Genomic DNA, 19,945 nt, shown 5'->3' on the forward strand with positions numbered 1-19,945 from the left:
CTCAGATTGAACAGCTGGTAACTGGCAGAGTGGGTTGATGCTGATGGCTTCCTTTGGCTTTCTCAAAAGATGAAAAGTGTCTAGTGTTTAACAGTCCAGCTGTCCCTGTCACAGGGTTTCAGCTTCCAGCCGCTGATTCTCTTTCCTCAGGCACTTTTTACCTTTTATGGGAAATTCTGTTATATTTTGTGACACTTTTTGTGTCTCTCATGATACTGTCTCCTATGTGGTTTGAGCACAGACCCTTCAACCTTAATACGAATTGTTATACGGTCCGTGGAAACACTATTATGCTTTATGATTTTATCTTATGTTTAGCTTTTGTATGTACACTATAATTATTTATTCTTGAGCTGAGTACCTTGTCTGTTTGCAGCGTTGTTCTATATGGATTTGAGTTCAAGTATAAATCCAGATGGTGTTGAGGAAAATCTCCCTGAGATGTTATGAGGAAGAAACCTTGAGAGGAACTAGGATCAGTAGGAAACCTCATCCCCATTTGGGTGACACTGGAAAGGAAATACTGTAAATGTAGATAATGTCCTTTATAATAGTGCAGCCATGAGCTCCTGAGGAACTAATGGGTCAGCACAAACCTGTGCACGAAGCCAACACAACAGTATGTCCAGACAGCCCAATCCACAGTAATCCCATAAGTCACGGGCTGTCCATGTAGATCAATCCCCAGCAGAGTGCACACCAAGTGACGAGACTCCATCCAGGGGTACACTGTCAGGATGGATGAAGTAGGTCTGGAAGAAGAAGAAATTAGACTAGGAACTCAGAACACTGGGAGTTTGGGAGTGGCATGTACGTATAGCTCAACAGTACGGTGGCCGAGAAGTGCAAAACACATTAACAAATCCGAAAACAAAACAACAAATCTGAAAACACATTAACAAATCCGAATACACATTAACAAATCCGAATACACATTAACAAATCCGAATACACACTAACAAATCCGAATACACAACGACAAGTCAGACAACCCGGAAACGTTAGGTATCATTTGGGAAATGGGAACTTACCGATCATCCGACAAGACACCTGTCACTCAAGATATACAGGCATGGAATCTTATGTGTAATGTGTAAAGTTCTCCGTTTAAATATAAGAAAATAACAGAATTAATTCACAGTAATCCACAGTAAGGACAAAACATTTTGTGCACTTTTACACACACATTCCAACTTTTCCCTGCGGCAGACTGTTGAACTTCATGTACAGTATACCTTGAGTGACAGGTGTCTTGTCCAATGATCGGTATGTGACCCAACAATTACAAGACTACCAATAGACACAAAAATGCCTAGTCTATTACAAACGGCAGTAAATAGTCAATAAATAGAAGAATATTACACTTATTGCCAAATATTACATCAATGCAGCTTGGCCTTGAGGTTTTCTTTACAAACAAGTTATATAGGAAAAAGTGGAGCTTTAGAGGTAGTCCGTATCCGAGTCTGGTGTGTTAGGATAGAGATAGAGTTCATATGGTCAGTTGTAACTATAGTAAATTTACATTTAAATTGTCAGATTAACTTTATTTTATCTCATTTACTAAGCAGGGGTCTTGCTCAAGGGTCCAGCAGTGGCAGCTGCTACTGAGATTTAACTCATGAGTTTCCAGTCAGTAGTCTAACATCTTAACTGCTCAGCTACCACCGCCCCAGTATAACTAACTAGCATTAGTAGTCAAATTATGTAAATTCATCTTAGCATATAAACTTAGCATACTGTATATCATGTTTCCCTATAGACTACAGAATAGAATTAAAGACATGAGTTCAGTTGTCTCAAAGTGCCAATTCCAGGTTTGTCCTGTAAAACAAACAGGTTTCTTTTTTCTCCATCTCCTACATTTTAGATGATATTTCACAGAACGGCAACGACTGTTTTAACCGTGCCGTCATCCAGTCTGTTTTGGAAACATGTCCTGTTTCATTCTTTTCTAGTGTATTGAGTCACCAGCCATTCGTGACTCAGGTCAGCATTTTTTCCACTGAGCTCACAGGAAACCATGATCAGCAGAGAGTGGGACTTTCTTAGAACCTTGTACATTGTTGTACATTTACAGAATATGGCAGACACCCACATCCAGAGAGACTTGCATTTTTTAACATTTTTATACAATTGACTTACTCAGGGTTTGGGCCCAGGGCTCAAGGGCCCAGCAATGGTAGCATGGTGAACGTTGGATTCAAGCTCACAACCTTCCGATCATTTGGTCCAATGCCTGAACCACTCGCTACCACAGCATATCATATTATAGTGAAACATTTAAACATTTATAAAGACCTGTAGCCAAATATACACCACACAATCTAAATCAGAATGAAGTCATACATTTACAGCATTTGGCAGACACCCTTATATGAGAGCGACTTACATTTATACAGCTGAGCAATTGAGAGTTAAGGGCCTTGCTTAGGATTGTCAGCTTGGTGGATCTGGGATTCAAACGCATGACCTTCCAGTAGTTAATCCAACACCTAAACCACTCCACTGAGCTAACACTTACCAGAGAGCCTTGTTTACACTTATGTTATTTGGCAGATGCCGATATCCAGAATGGCTTATATTTTTATCTCATTTCATACAGCCGAGGTTTAAGGGCCCTTCTCAGGAGCCCAGCAGTAGGAGCTTGGTGGACCTGGGATTTGAACTCACAATGTTCCAATAAAAAGTTAATAATCCAACACCTAAACCACCAGGGTACCACATCCTAGAAGATGGTGACTGGAAGACTAGTGACACAAAATACCTAATCAAGTAAAGTGTGAAATGTGACAGACAGTTTTAGTCAGTGAAGTGTAAGTGTTTAAACTGTAAGGTGTAAAGAAATTGATTGCTCGGGCTGGAGCGAGAGGTGAGGTGAAAAAACGCTAAAAAATAAATGTACCTGTATCAGACCTGCCAACCTTCATGCATTTTGTATAGGAGCTCTGAATTTAACTTCAGCATACAATGGAGAGTACTCCAGATATATCGAAATACAGAGCTGTCTTTTTATACTGCATTAAAAAAATTAAAGATCTCACCACATTTGACACTGTCGCTAAGTCCTGTTTGCTTTCCCACATCTCACACAGTAATGATTTCGACCCATTGCTTGAGAGACACACTGATTCGACACCCTCAATGTCAATTCAGAATGTTCGGAGTTCATTAAAATGGTTCAGCATTTAATTCAGGCTCTGGATTACTGCTCAGAAGGTTGTGAGGTCAAATATCTCGGTATGCCAAACTGCCACTGCTGGACCCTCAAGCAAAGCCCTCCATCTTAATTTGCTTAGCTCATCTAGACAGTAAGTCACTTTGGATAAAAGTGTTGGCCGGATGACTAAAATGTAAATGAATATATACAATATATACAGTTGTAGATAGGACATTATTTCTAATCATCTAGATCATCTAGGGGGGGCAAGGTGGCTTAGTGGTTAGCACGTTCTCCTCACACCTCCAGGGTTGTGGGTTCGATTCCCGCCTCCTCCTTGTATGTGTGGAGTTTGTATGTTCTCCCCATGCCTCGGGGGTTTGTGTGTGTGCCCTGCGATGGGTTGGCACTCCGTCCAGGGTGTATCCTGCCTTGATGCCCGATGACGCCTGAGATCACAGGCACAGGCTCCCCGTGACCCAAGGTAGTTCGGATAAGCGGTAGAAAATGAATGAATGAATGAATGAATGAAAGAATGAATAGAGCATCTAGATGGTTGCTACGGTTACCTCAGGCTTCCTTGTTAGGGACAAATAAAAATTACATATTAAACTTTGTCATTTTTATTCAAAAATGAAAATATTTCCTGAAAGCTGCTTTGAGACAATGTACATTGTTAAAAGCACTATACAAATACAATTGAAATGAATAGAATTGAATAAAAAAACAAAACCGTATTTTTCTCCTAGGTTAAAAATGGACAATGAGGAAACACTAAAGGTTTTTTCACACTAAATGAAATACAATATGTATACATTTTCTCTGCATAGACTCTCTGCCTATGTATACATAGACTTGCTCACTGCTCTATTTAAACAATGCATCATTGTTTTTTTCTACTACACCTTTTCATTAAATCACCAGACTTAATTCTAAACTTCATTCTAAATTGATACCACTTTGAAATATATTTTCAGTCGTGAATGTATTTCATTTGTGAATAGTCAGACTTCCTGCAGGCAGGGACTCAGCACACATACACTTTCCTACGAACTCTTGGTATCCCACTATAGCGAGATTATGACGTCAAGGAGGTTTCTAAATCTGGACCTGCTGCAGTGTGTTTGCCTTTCTTGCAGTTTCTCTCCACCTTAACAGCTATGAATCGTGGAAGCAGAGTAGAATGTTTATAAATTCTTTATTTTTGGTGTCGTGATTGTGCATGCAAAGCTGCACTATATACACTGTAGTGGTCAAAAATAATGGCCACTCCATGTGCACTTAAGGGTTAGTTTTTGAAGCCAAGTTGGGATTGCTGCCTCACACAATCCTAAATTAATGACTAAGCAGGAATAAATTTCCGTACAATAGCGTAAGTGTCAGCTAACCGGTAACAGCTCTCTTAAGCCATTATTTTAATATTATTTTAATATATTTTAATTTCAATTTTTCTTAATTATTTCATTTAATTTTACTTATTTTATTTGACTTATTATTAAATTTAATTTAATGTAATTTGTTGTACTGCAAAATTATTTTTTTTTTTTATCAGCTTTCAAAATCTCCATAGACTTCAAATTCTGCACAGTGTTTTGGTTAAATAAAATAAATAAATAAATAAATAAATAAATAAATAAATAAATAAATAAATAAACTAAAAGTGCTTTTGATTTTGAAAACACTTAACTTGTACCCAATAATCATGTGTTATCATGCAGACATTTCTTGAACAGCACATACAGAGGTGTTTAATTGCCCACATACCATAAAACTATGCCAACACTGATTTTTTGACAATTGTTTTTTTTATTTTTTAGTAACGAATGACCTACTTTTATTTATTTAAAGTTAAAATTGTTGTGTTGTTTTTTGCTGAATACCTACGAAACAAGTCCGTTCCTGTTATCACTTACGTTATAGTAGCTGGAGTTATAAATAATAGGGAGGAGATTCTTCACTTGATGAGATGAGATGAGAAGATGAGATGAGAAGACGATCAGAGCTTCAGGATGTTTTTATAAAAAAATATATTTGAAACGCCACCAAATGAAGGGATGGGCGGGGCTACAAGTCATATCAAACAACACATGTTCACTGCTGCACTATATCACATGACCCCAAGCACTTTCACGTTAATATGTAATAGTTAATATGTTAATATGTAATAGTACTTAAGTCACTCAAGTACTTGTAAGTCTTGTCTTTGTCTAGCGCCTAGACCCCGTAGCTTATGTATGTTTTTAGCATTGAGCTCATGTTTAGATGTCTAAAGTATCGTCTTAGATATGTGGCCTGTAGTTTGTTAAAAAATAAACCTGCATTTACATCCACCTTTACAAATCCACAACAATCCTTTGAATGCACGATTAAAAAAATCTTCTCAGTTGTTTAGTATTTAAACACAAATATAATTGATTTAATAATTGATTATTCATTTATAAATGCATAATATGAGATAAATACAAACGCTTGAAATGCTTTGCTTTTGCGGCTGTGTGCGGCTCGTGTTCCGGAATAGCACCGGATTTCTGCCCTTGACACTACAATTCATGACAAATAGCCGTCGTGTCCTGTTCTGTGGAGAGAAATGACCCGCCTTCTCACCCATCTTTCATCATGAACACACCAAAGAATCTGCCACATACTGTATCCTGTCATTTGGTCTTGTTGTCTCTTTGATCTGTGCGTTCAAAGTCTCTCGAGTTTTGTTTTTGAAGATTCAATGTACTTCTTTATTGAAAAATAATATACAGTGAAATGTAATGGACTGGTATTTTATCCTCATGCCCAGAATACCCAGAATAAACTCCCTGATCCTGGCTCAGTATTGAGCGCTGAGTGAGAAAGCTGAATGAATGGTTAATAATAGCAGCGTTTGGTTACTCCTCATCTCCTTCATTCAGTTCATCTGGACTTTCCCATTTTCTCTAATGAAGCTTGTGTCGTCCCCAAACAGCATTGTTGTTCATATTAAATCAGTTTTATGGCATTTCCAATAGAACTTGGGGTGTAAAAAATTGAAACTCTTTTAATAGATCTTTTAAAGTACCTATTTATTTCCTTAATGAGTATGAATGATGTTTATCATGTTTTTAAAACCATGGATGAAAATAGGAAATGAAATGAAATATTTATCTCCTTTAAAATAGATGAAATAGTTCAAAGAGTTGCTCAGCTCTTTCATGTTTCTTACAAAATCAGCTTTGTTATACTTATAAGATGTATCTGATAACTACATTATTAATTTAGCTCTAATTTATTTAATTTATTGTTTCCTACATGAAGATACCATTCTGTTTTGTGCTTCTCCACTTTGGCAACATCCTCGTCTCAGGAAAAGCTACTTTTTTCACTTAACCCTTTAGGGTCTGGAACAATTTTTTATTTATATGTTAATTTTAAAATTTGTTCAAAGTTAGCATGATCAACAGAGGTCCAAAAGAACTAGAATAACAAAGTCTCAAAACAGGGATGAGACTTAATCATGCTGGTTTGATTGGCAATACATTTGTGTTCTTGTACCATGTCTTTACATCTAACCTATTATTTTAATACATTTATTTGAGTTAATTCCATTTTATTTTAATTTATTGTATTTTATTTTATACTTCAGTATGATTTTTTTATTTAGCAGCTTTCAAAATCTCCCTAGACTTCAAATTACCTCTGCACAGCATTTTGGTTAAATAAATAAATAAATAAAGAAAGAAAGAAAGAAAGAAAGAAAGAAAGAAAGAAAGAAAGAAAGAAAGAAAGAAAGAAAGAAAAATGAATTAACCTAAAGTGCTTTTGATTTTGAGAACATGTAACCTATAATAGAATCATGTATCATCATGAGACATTTCTATAACAGCACATACAGAAGTGTTTTATTGCTCATATACCACATAAAATATGCCAATACTGTCATTTTGTGTGTGTGTGTGTGTGTGTGTGTGTGTGTGTGTGTGTGTGTGTGTGTGTGTGTGTGTGTGTGTGTGTGTGTGTGTGTGTGATGCTCTGAATGCCTCCAGGGTGTGTTCCTGCCTCTCGCCCTGTGGTTCCAGGATAGGCTACTGATCCACCAACAACTCCGACTGAGATAAAATGCTTACTGTTAATCTTTATCCTCATCACTTTTACTGTATCAGCTCTTCATCATCCTTCTGCAAAGCTTCATTTCATTGATGGAATCTGATCAACTTAATAATATTGCCGTATAAAACCTAATCCTAATCTGGTGACTCACCATAATGTCTAATAATAAATGATCTAATTACAGGAACAATTTTTTTTTGTAACGTTTGAAGTAAATTTAAAAACCTCTTGGGATGTTATTTAGATGAGTTACACTACAGAGGGAGTAATTAATGTATCCACTTCTCTGCTTCTCAAACTATTGTGCTGTGTCAAAAAGCCTTGTGACTCGGAAAGATGTTGATGACTCATCAAAATGATTCATTTCTCGCTGCGGACCCGGACATGAGCTCTCTAGGATAGTAATTTCCCCTAAAATCTTAGCTTAAAAGTGTCAACGAGTATCAAAAAAGAAAGAAACAAAGAAAGAAAGAAAGAAAGAAAAGAAAGAAAGAAAAAAGAGCATCCTGTGGATCAATCAGAGAGCAGGGTCGTGAGGGATGGAGGAAGAAGTAGAAGAGGCGTTTTGGAGAAGAATCCCAGTTAATTGTGTGTGTGTGTGTGTGTGTGTGTGTCTGTGTGACTCTGACTCATATTTCCTTTCCTATACTGGTATATTTGGTCTATCCCTATTCTGTTTTATGACTCAGTGTGAATTGCCATATGGAACATGATCTCTCTCTTAGAAGTCTTACCCTATATTTACTTTTTAAAAGTTTGTTTCTAAATATTTCGTCTCCTGGTACACCTAGTCCTGAGAAAATAATAAAACCCTTTAAAGTTCCCGTTCAGGAAAGTTTCTTATGAAATCTGTGAGTATTTTTGGATGTATGACAATGTGTGATTAAGTGTGTCTGTGTCAAACGCGTTCATTGTACGTGTTTGTATAGAGAAAGCTACATTATGTAATGTTTAAATGGGAGTGTAGTCTGGCTTTACACACTAGAATGGGTTTTCTTTCTCGACAGAGAATTTGAAGACAAGATACGCAGGGAAGACATGACAGCAAAAGGGAGAGGAGCTGTGAAAAGGGAGGCGAGAGAGAGAGAGAGAGAGAGAGAGAGAGAGAGAGAGAGAGAGAGAGAGAGAGAGAGCACTACTGGAATTATGTAAAAAAAAAAAGGTGCGTGGGAGAGAAAAGCAAAGACACAGAAAGGGATGGAAAGCAAGATAGGGAGGGAGGTGTATGTAGAGGAAAAGGTATATTTATAGAATATTAATGCCCATATGTATATACACCATCAACTCTATATAATTCAGAAATATAAGAAAGTTCTACATGTCTTTAAGAAATGAATAAGTAAAAATCCTTGGGATAAAAAGAAAGATTCTGTTTCATCCAGTTGAGAGTCTGAGCTATTTTTACCGAGGGTGGCAATAATTTTGGAGAGAACCCTTGATGTATATACGTTCTACACTCCACACTAGCTGCTAAGAAAGAACGTATAAGGATTCCCTTGAAGCCTTGTAGGAAGAACTCAAAAGCCCTTAAGGGTTCTTCGTGTTACCGTTTTCCACCGAGTGTATGTGAGTTATGCATGACAATATTTTCAGCGACATTTGGCAATGTATATAAAGGTCTGTTCAATCCTGAGGGAAATCTAGAAGGGGAAAAAGAAGGAAGGTTGAATGGTATATGGGGAAACAAGCTGTATGTGTGTTTGTGTGTGTGTGTGTGTGTGTGTGTCTGTGTGTGTGGGTGGGTGGGGGGACTATTTTGAGGCTATTTTTGGATCTGTTGAATAGCATAAATGCTGTTCATCTGTCCTAGGTCTATTTGCCCCTTAAGCAGAGTAATTAGTCTCTCTTTCTCTCTCTCTCTCCATAGAGCACGCTCGTGCTCGCAGAAAGAGCTTTGCCACAGTGAGGCAGAGAAGCATGGAAACTCCGCCCACTGCCCCTCCCCAGCAATTCCGTCAGTCGGTGAGTACCATTGGCTCCACCCTTTATCCTGCATCCTGCATCTGTAATTGTGGTTCTCTCTATCTAACCCCCATGTGTTATTTTCTTTATTACCTATAAAATGTATTACAGCCAATTAAAGTTTAATAGAGGATCTAAAACTAGAAAGGTGATGTGATGTTGAAAAGCTGGAAAACTGACTGAGTTTATGATCATGAGTGCTGTACATTTACACACAAAAAAAAAACAACAACAATAACTGAAATACACTTATGTTTACATACTAGCTATCTATATATGTTAATATCATATATAAATAAAGAATAAATAGAAGTAAATGTACATACATATATGCATACATACATATGTCTGCATAAGGTTTATTACATATGTAAATATGTATAAATAACAATAAAAATTAAATGTATAAATATAGAAGGTGTGTGTTAAAACTGTACAGAAAGAGGTGAGAGGGAGGGGCTATGTGGATGACTATAGAGAGTTGAGAGGGAGGGGCCAGGTGGATGACTATAGAGAGATGAAAGGGAGGGGCCAGGTGGATGACTATAGAGAGGTGGAGGGAGGGGCTTATGTGGATGACTATAGAGAGTTGAGAGGGAGGGGCTTATGTGGATGACTATAGAGAGATGAGAGGGAGGGGCCAGGTGGATGACTATAGAGAGATGAAAGGGAGGGGCCAGGTGGATGAGTATAGAGAGGTGAGAGGGAGGGGCCAGGTGGATGACTATAGAGAGTTGAGAGGGAGGGGCCAGGTGGATGACTATAGAGAGATGAGAGGGAGGGGCCAGGTGGATGACTATAGAGAGATGAAAGGGAGGGGCCAGGTGGATGAGTATAGAGAGGTGAGAGGGAGGGGCCAGGTGGATGACTATAGAGAGTTGAGAGGGAGGGGCCAGGTGGATGACTATAGAGAGATGAGAGGGAGGGGCCAGGTGGATGACTATAGAGAGATGAAAGGGAGGGGCCAGGTGGATGAGTATAGAGAGGTGAGAGGGAGGGGCCAGGTGGATGACTATAGAGAGGTGAGAGGGAGGGGCCAGGTGGATGAGTATAGAGAGGTGAGAGGGAGGGGCCAGGTGGATGAGTATAGAGAGATGAGAGGGAGGGGCCAGGTGGATGACTATAGAGAGGTGAGAGGGAGGGGCCAGGTGGATGACTATAGAGAGATGAGAGGGAGGGGCCAGGTGGATGAGTATAGAGAGGTGAGAGGTAGGGGCCAGGTGGATGACTATAGAGAGATGAAAGGGAGGGGCCAGGTGGATGAGTATAGAGAGGTGAGAGGGAGGGGCCAGGTGGATGACTATAGAGAGATGAGAGGTAGGGGCCAGGTGGATGACTATAGAGAGATGAAAGGGAGGGGCCAGGTGGATGACTATAGAGACGTGAGGTGGAGGGGCCAGGTGGACGAGTATATAGAAATGAAGGGGTAGGACTAAGGGATGAGTATAGAGAGGTGAAAGGGAGGGGACAGGTGGATGAGTATAGAGAGGTGAGGGGGAGGGGCCAGGTGGATGACTATAGAGAGGTGAGGTGGAGGGGCCAGGTGGATGACTATAGAGAGGTGAGGTGGAGGGGCCAGGTGGATGACTATAGAGAGGTGAGAGGGAGGGGCCAGGTGGATAAGTATAGAGAGATGAAAGGGAGGGGCCAGGTGGATGACTGTAGAGAGGTGAGAGGGAGGGGCCAGGTGGATGACTATAGAGAGGTGAGAGGGAGGGGCCAGGTGGATGACTATAGAGAGGTGAGAGGGAGGGGCCAGGTGGATGACTATAGAGAGGTGAGAGGGAGGGGCCAGGTGGATGACTATAGAGAGGTGAGAGGGAGGGGCCAGGTGGATGACTATAGAGAGGTGAGAGGGAGGGGCCAGGTGGATGAGTATATAGAAATGAAGGGGTAGGACTAAGGGATGAGTATAGAGATGAAGGACTTAAGTTAGGTTAATGAGTATATATACTAGACATAGATATAGATATAGATATAGATATAGATATAGATATAAATGGATGAAGGGTTGGATGAGTATAGAGAGATGAAGCAGTGGGACCAAGTGAAGGAATATAGATAGATAAAGGGGTGGGACCAAGTGGATGACTTTAGAGGGATGAAGTAGAAGAGCCAGGTGGTTGACTAGAGAGAGATCGGGGTGGAGACAGGTGGATTATTTAAGATAGATGAGGGAGTGGGATGGGGTAGATGAACACAGGTGTCTTACAGGCTAAACATGGTTCACTGCCTTGTTTTATTTGGCATTGCAAACTTAAAAAAATAAATAATACTGAAACAGCCTGTAGTAACCAGTACTCAAGAGTTTCACACTATAATTCACAGCAGACCCGTAGCATAGCGACTGCCACTTTACAGCACACGTGGGCTTGCATTTCACTGGGCTGAACTGAGGGTTCAAATCCATGACAATCTGCTGCGTTTGATACAATTCAGTCCTGAGTCTAATGGAGGATACTGAAACATGCAGGATTTGAGCTTTTATTGTGATTCAGTGATCTTAAAAGGTCATTCCCAGTGCAGAGAAACGTTGATGGCCCACGGAAACATGAGAGAGAGATGGACATGGACTAAGGACATGTAGGTTCTCAGCAGATATAAACCCATATGAGTTTAGTCTAATTTCAGTACTTTGTTATTGAAAAGATATACATTAAAAATAAACTTGATAAAAATCAATTTATTAATTTTCCTCACCTGGTATTTTTCATTTTCAGTTTTTGTTTAAAAAGCCTAGATTATTGGGGTTAATCGATAGAATAGATAATATATTAAAATTTAGATTTTTTTGTGTTAAAAGAGGACATGGAGGTTAGTGCGAGAGTAGACGATGCTGAGGTACGTGGAAACAGATGATTCGGTGTGGTGACCCCTAACGGGAAAATCCGAAAGTAGAAGAAGAACATTAATATTTTGATTCTGACAACTTGGTCATGAAAGACAAAGGGATAAGGAACAGTGCAGAATGCTGAAGGGGGCGGGGCTTATTAAAAAAATTATAAGGATTTTTTTAGACACAGTAAATTGGTATTGTGTCAGTATTGTGTAAGCACATGGATTGAGAAGTGAACTATAATCTGAAAATGCGAGTAGCAATTTGTAAATTTCATGTAAGAAGCCTACAGATGAAACTCAAAGTCATTTTATATGAACAAACTTTAGTTACGCATTTAAATTGTGATTCAGTGCATGATTACAAAAACGTCATTCTAGATGATGGAAGCATTACTATGTTTCAGTTCCAAATGATTTTTTGCTGACTTCTTGTTCATGTCACATGGTTTGTTGCACGAAGTCATGACACACAGCCTCGTAGTCATGACACACAGCCTCAGTCATCCAAAAATCTTTCTCACCTGCTTAAATAATCAACGAAGATTACAGTAAAATATTTAGCATGTACAACCTCCCAAGTCAGATTCATCATATTTTAAAGGTTTAATCCAAAGGTAAATCTCTAACTGATAAAATAAATGCTGTGAAATGAACGCTGTGTTAAACAAACACACTTGAATGAGGTCAATGAACTTGTGTGCTGAGTTGGTGGGGTTGTGTTTGTGATAGCCGTGTTTAGTCGGTGTTTTAGGTACAGTAATTATAGCTGACACTGGCACGAATTTATATAGAAGAGCCTGGAAATTAGTGGATAGCAGGTGCTTTTAAACAGGCACAGATGAACTGCAGTGTTTTAGATACAGAGAGAGAGAGATGGAGGGAGAGAGAGAGAGAGAGAGAGAGAGAGAGAGAGAGAGAGATGGAGGGAGGGGGTTAGAGTGGGTGTACAATATCTATATAAGTGCTCAAGACAGAGAGAGAGAGAGAGAGAGAGAGAGAGAGAGAGAGAGAGAGAGAGAGAGAGAGAGAGAGAGAGAGAGAGAGAGAGAGAGTGTAGGCAGAACCTGAGTATGAGTCACCAAGACAGAAACAGCAGCAGTGATTATTATGTTCATCTCCAGTGCTATCTGGTGGTCATTTATAAAAAAAAACAAAACAAAAAAAAAAACATACCTCTAGTGTCATATTTCATTTTAAAGTACAATTCCACTCCAACACCAGATATCTGAACGAGACAAAAATATTTCTTCCAATATAACAAAAATGTAATTTAAGTGACTGTTTTGGTATTTTTTTTTTTTTACATTTGATGAGAATATTATCAAAGAAATATAAGATTATTAAACAATTCTACTCAGTTCTTTGTATTACTTTTTATTTATTGTAAAATATTTTTGGCAGATAATAGTTAAATGGAGCTGCATTAGGTTTTATTCAAGAACAAAATGCTGCGGCTCTGATTTATTAAAGGCATGTTAGTGAGATTCAGAAACGTCTCACATTCCCATGTAAAAGTGTTCAGGTCGAAGGGAAGCCAATGCAGATTGATCAGTTTAGCACCAGGGTGTGATTTATTAAACCTCACAGTGATTTGGGACCAGAGATTATTACACAAGAAGGTCAGGTATTAGATCTGCAGAAGTCCAGTATAAAATGTACACTGTTCATGAGGTTTTCACTAATCGGAACATTAAACGATGAGGATGATAACAGCGTTAATGCAGCACAGCTGTTTGCACTGCTCCAGAGTTCCAGAGGGTGTGTAAGTGTGTGTGAATGAGTGTATGTGAATTAGTGTGTGAATGAGTGTGTGAATGAGTGTGTGTGTGTCTGTGTGTGTGTGTGTGTAAATGAGTGTGTGTGTGTGTGTGTGTGTGTGTGTGTGTGTGTGTGTGTGTGTGTGTGTGTGTGTGAATGTGAATGAGTGTGAATAAGTGTGTGTGAATGAGTGTATGTGAATTAGTGTGTGAATGAGTGTGTGAATGAGTGTGTGTGTGTCTGTGTCTGTGTGTGTGTGTGTAAATGAGTGTGTGTGTGTGTGTGTGAATGTGAATGAGTGTGAATAAGTGTGTGTGAATGAGTGTATGTGAATTAGTGTGTGTGAATGAGTGTGTGAATTTGTGTGTGTGTGTGTCTGTGTGTGTGTGTGTGTAAATGAGTGTGTGTGTGTGTGTGTGTGAATGTGAATTTGTGTGAATAAGTGTGTGTGAATGAGTGTTTGATTGAGTGTGTGTGTGTGTCTCTCTCTCTGTGTGTGTGTGTGTGTGTGTGAATAAGTGCATGTGAATGAGTGTGTGATTGAATGTTTGATTGTGTGTGAATAAGTGTGTGTAAGTGTGTGTGTGAATGAGTGTGATTGAGTGTGTGAATAAGTGTGTGTGAATAAGTGTGTGTGAATGAGTGTGTGTGTGAGTGTGTGTGTGTGAGTGTGTGTGAATGAGTGTGTGTAAGTGTGTGTGTGCTCAATGCCCTTACTCAAAAACCAATACCCTTAAATAAAATGATCAATTTCATTCATATAAGATTCAGTACAGGTACACAACCCTGATGCCAAAATAGATTCACACTTACCTTCAGAAAGGATAAACATTCTTTTTTTTTTTTTTTACAGTTGTTCAGCGTTTTAATCTGTTCTTCTGATTCTTCTGTGAGCGTCTTTGAGATCTTGACACATTATAGCTATCAGACACTAAAAAAACGCTGACACGTTACACTCCACATGAGGCACGCAGTTATTCTTTGTAAATCACCTCTAACTTACACACTTTTAGCACACAGTGTGCCTCCACATTCACACTCACAAATGAACTCCCTTTATGTGGGAGGTTTGTAAATCAGGGCCTGAATATTTCCAAAGCAGCACCACATAACTGTGCTTTCTTCGAGCCTCAAACACTATCATGGCTGCTAGTAACATCTACTTGTGCAGCTGTATTTCATTACAATGAATCCTTTAGCCTTGGCGTTAAGCTTCCATTTTTCTCTTTGTGGAGGAAATGAGTGTTTGTACAAAATCTCAATGCTTTATCAAGACTCTTTCCACACTGCTTCCCTTTTCTTTCTGGTATGTCAAACAATCTGTGATTCAGAAGCTTAACTTAAAAAGGAATAAAAAAAGAAAAAACTTTCTTTGGCTTATAATTAAATGAACAGTACAACTTCCAGAGAGGGATTGTCAGCAAGGAGCGGTGATTCTCAGGGTTTTTCTCATTCTCATTCTTGACACAGACAAACAGGGACACAGCCAAACACAGACACAGACAAACAGGGACACAGACAATCACGGACACAGACAAACAGGGACACAGACAAACACGGACACAGACAAACACGGACACAGACAAACAGGGACACAGCCAAACACAGACACAGACAAACAGGGACACAGACAAACAAGGACACAGACAAACACGGACACAGACAGTCACGGACACAGACAAACAGGGACACAGACAAACAGGGACACAGACAAGCACGGACACAGACAAACACGGACACAGACAAACACGGACACAGACAAACAGGGACACAGGCAAACAGGGACACAGACAAACAGGGACACAGACAATCACGGACACAGACAAACAGGGACACAGACAAACAGGGACACAGACAAACACGGACACAGGCAAACACGGACACAGACAATCACGGACACAGACAAACACGGACACAGACAAACAGGGACACAGACAAACAGGGACACAGGCAAACACGGACACAGACAAACACGGACACAGACAAACATGGACACAGTCAAACAGGGACACAGACAAACACAGACACAGACAAACACGGACACAGTCAAACACGGACACAGACAAACAGGGACACAGCCAAACAGAGACACAGACAATCAAGGACACAGACAAACAGGGACACAGACAAACATGGACACAGACAAACAGGGACACAGACAAACAGGGACACAGGCAAACATGGACACAGACAAACAGGGACACAGACAAACAGGGACACAGACAAACAGGGACACAGGCAAACACGGACACAGACAAACAGGGACACAGACAAACACGGATACAGACAAACACGGACACAGACAAACAGGGACACAGACAATCACGGACACAGACAAACAGGGACACAGACAAACAGGGACACAGACAAACATGGACACAGACAAACACGGACACAGACAAACACAGACAAACAGGGAAACACACAAACACGGATACAGACAAACAGGGACACAGACAAACACAGACACATACAAACAGGGACACAGACAAACATGGACACAGACAAACACGGACACAGACAAACACAGACAAACAGGGAAACACACAAACACGGATACAGACAAACAGGGACACAGACAAACACAGACACATACAAACAGGGACACAGACAAACACAGACACAGACAAACACAGGCACATAGAAACAGGGACACAGACAAACACGGACACAGACAAACAATGACACAGACAAACACGGACACAGACAAACAGGGACACAGGCAAACAGGGACACAGACAAACAGGGACACAGACAATCACGGACACAGACAAACAGGGACACAGACAAACAGGGACACAGACAAACAGGGACACAGACAAACACGGACACAGGCAAACACAGACACAGACAAACAGGGACACAGACAAACAGGGACACAGGCAAACACGGACACAGACAAACACGGACACAGACAAACATGGACACAGTCAAACAGGGACACAGACAAACACAGACACAGACAAACACGGACACAGTCAAACACGGACACAGACAAACAGGGACACAGCCAAACAGAGACACAGACAATCAAGGACACAGACAAACAGGGACACAGACAAACATGGACACAGACAAACACGGACACAGACAAACAGGGACACAGACAAACAGGGACACAGTCAAACAGGGACACAGACAAACAGGGACACAGACAAACACAGACACAGACAAACAGGGACACAGGCAAACATGGACACAGACAAACACAGACACAGACAAACAGGGACACAGACAAACAGGGACACAGGCAAACACGGACACAGACAAACAGGGACACAGACAAACACGGATACAGACAAACACGGACACAGACAAACAGGGACACAGACAATCACGGACACAGACAAACAGGGACACAGACAAACAGGGACACAGACAAACATGGACACAGACAAACACTGACACAGACAAACACAGACAAACAGGGACACAGACAAACAGGGACACAGTCAAACAGGGACACAGACAAACAGGGACACAGACAAACACAGACACAGACAAACAGGGACACAGACAAACACGGACACAGACAAACACGGACACAGACAAACAGGGACACAGACAAACACAGACACAGACAAACAGGGACACAGGCAAACACGGACACAGACAAACACGGACACAGACAAACAGGGACACAGACAAACAGGGACACAGGCAAACACGGACACAGACAAACACGAACACATACAAACAGGGACACACACAAACACGGATACAGACAAACAGGGACACAGACAAACACAGACACATACAAACAGGGACACAGACAAACACGGACACAGACAAACACAGACACAGACAAACACAGACACATAGAAACAGGGACACAGACAAACACGGACACAGACAAACAATGACACAGACAGACATGGACGAAGGCAAACAGGGACAAAGACAGACACTTGTCCAATTATATCCCTGACAAGAATACTAAAATGTATAGTCCATATTCTGAAAATCTTCCATTCTACCTCCAGAAACTGCTACTTTATTTGGTCCAGATATTTGGTCCAGTTGCCTAATTTTAGGCTGAAGTGTTCAGGGATGTCCAATCTCTCTCTCTCTCTCTCTCTCTCTCTCTCTCTCTCTCCTCTCTCTCTCTCACACACACACACACACACAATCCAGTAAGATATTCTACATACAGTAAAGATACCAACATCTGAATCTGAATCTGAATTGTGTCACTTCTAATGTATCAACGTCTCTGTGTGTGTGTGTGTGTGTGTGTGTATGTGTGTGTGTGTTTGTGTGTGTGTTTGTGTGTGTGTGTGCATCAGAGTTTTCTTAGCCGCCGTCTGAAAAGCTCAATTAAGCGAGCCAAGAGCCAGCCCAAACTTGATCGCACCGGAAGCTTCCGCCACATGATTCTCCCACGATTCCGCAGTGCTGACCAGGAAAGGTATGCAACACACACACACACACACACACACACACACACACACAGCCAAACATAAGGCATTCATACATACAAAATAATTGCTTGTGAAATTACATCATACATCATGACGCAAAAACAAAAGCAAGTCCTGATCTTTATTACTGTTTCTCCTGGGCCCGAGGTGTGAGATACATGTATGATATGTTTCTAAATAATAAACAATGTTGGCTACAGAAATCAAGGACAGGACAGTTTTACATTCATATCCTCACCTCGATTGAATTTTATCGTGAGGCGACTTGAGATTTCTAGCCCTAATTGACACGACCGGCTACGCTGTACTGGATCGAGACTCATCAGATCGATTCCTCTAGCAGTACGTGACATCTGCCGTTCGTACGGCTGAGCCGGGGGCTTTATCTTTAATCTCCTTTAAGACAATCAATGTTTATTACACCGGAAAATTCTCAGCCATATAAATGTACATAAATTTTCTGCTATGAAATGGTGTGAATTAACAGCATTAGTTAATATTGGCTAACAAACTACTGTTATTAGTCAGCATTTTAAATGAAGGACATTATCACAAAGCAGCCATAGAGAAATTCAGGATATAAGATTCAAGATTCTTTTATTACAGTGCAATTCGCATAGAATTTGGAAGAAGTTAAATTTCAATTTTAAGAATTAAAATACATAAATTAATTAAAACCCCACAACAATTGCAGTCAAGGTGACAATAATAAATAAGTCAGTTATTGTAAATGATGTATAAGGTATGAATAAGTATGTAAATATTTATACAGAGAAATTTTTATAGATAAGTTATTAAATAAGTTCCTCCGCAATAGTCAAACATACTGTAGGGATTTGTATATAATGAGAGTATATACAAGAATTTATATAATAAAATAAATAATCAGGGGGCACGGTGGCTTAATGGTTAGCACGTTCGCCTCACACCTCCAGGGTTGGGGGTTCGTTTCCCACCTCCGCCTTGTTTGTGTGTAGTTTGCATGTTCTCCCCGTGCCTCGGGGGTTTCCTCCGGGTACTCCGGTTTCCTCCCCCGGTCCAAAGAACATGCAGTGTGTGATTGTGTGAGTGAATGAGAGTGTGTGTGTGTGCCCTGTGATGGTTTGGCACTCCGTCCAGGGTGTATCCTGCCTTGATGCCCAATGACGCCTGAGATAGGCACAGGTTCCCCGTGACCCGAGGTAGTTTGGATAAGTGGTAGAAAATGAGAGAGAATATTAATGCAGAAAAAAGAAAAGTTCAGCACAGAAATATGCCACAACACATTTATTTCTTGTTATTCTTAGCCTTAAATAATATAAATCTATTTCTTTATTAGAAAACAATTCAGTATTTTATGACCGATCATAAAATATTGAATTGTTTTCTAATAATTCAATATTTTATGACCGATCATCTACAACTTTTAGAGATTAAAGAGACACATTTACATTTACGGCATTTAGCAGACACCCTTATCCAGAGTGACTTACAACTGAGCAACTGAGGGTTAAGGGCCTTGCTCAGGGGCCCAGCAGTGGCAGCTTGGTGGACCTGGGTTTCGAACTCATGACCTTCCGATCAGTAGCCCAACACCTTAACCACTGAGCTACCACATCCCCCGCGACATGAAATCCAGGTTCTGATCTGATCCCGAATAAGCAGTGATAGTTTGTTGCTTGAGTTGAATGTCGTACATTTCCTCACATTCAGTGGACACAGTGCAGGTGATTGACTCGTGAATTAGGAG

At 40.2% G+C, this 19,945-nt stretch overlaps 1 protein-coding gene across 4 annotated transcripts in view; it reads left to right on the plus strand.

The window, feature by feature from the left end:
* syngap1a (synaptic Ras GTPase activating protein 1a) overlaps positions 1–19,945 on the plus strand; it is a 128,576-nt gene that overhangs the window by 79,920 nt on the left and 28,711 nt on the right. For all 4 annotated transcript variants that reach the window (XM_060886873.1, XM_060886874.1, XM_060886876.1 and 1 more), the window contains 2 exons: positions 9,105–9,199; positions 18,082–18,203. In XM_060886873.1, coding sequence (XP_060742856.1) covers positions 9,105–9,199; positions 18,082–18,203 — 217 coding nt within the window. The remainder of the gene's footprint in view (positions 1–9,104; positions 9,200–18,081; positions 18,204–19,945) is intronic.

Source organism: Tachysurus vachellii, chromosome 14 (assembly GCF_030014155.1).
Source record: "Tachysurus vachellii isolate PV-2020 chromosome 14, HZAU_Pvac_v1, whole genome shotgun sequence".
In the NCBI taxonomy this organism is placed as follows: Eukaryota; Metazoa; Chordata; class Actinopteri; order Siluriformes; family Bagridae; genus Tachysurus; species Tachysurus vachellii.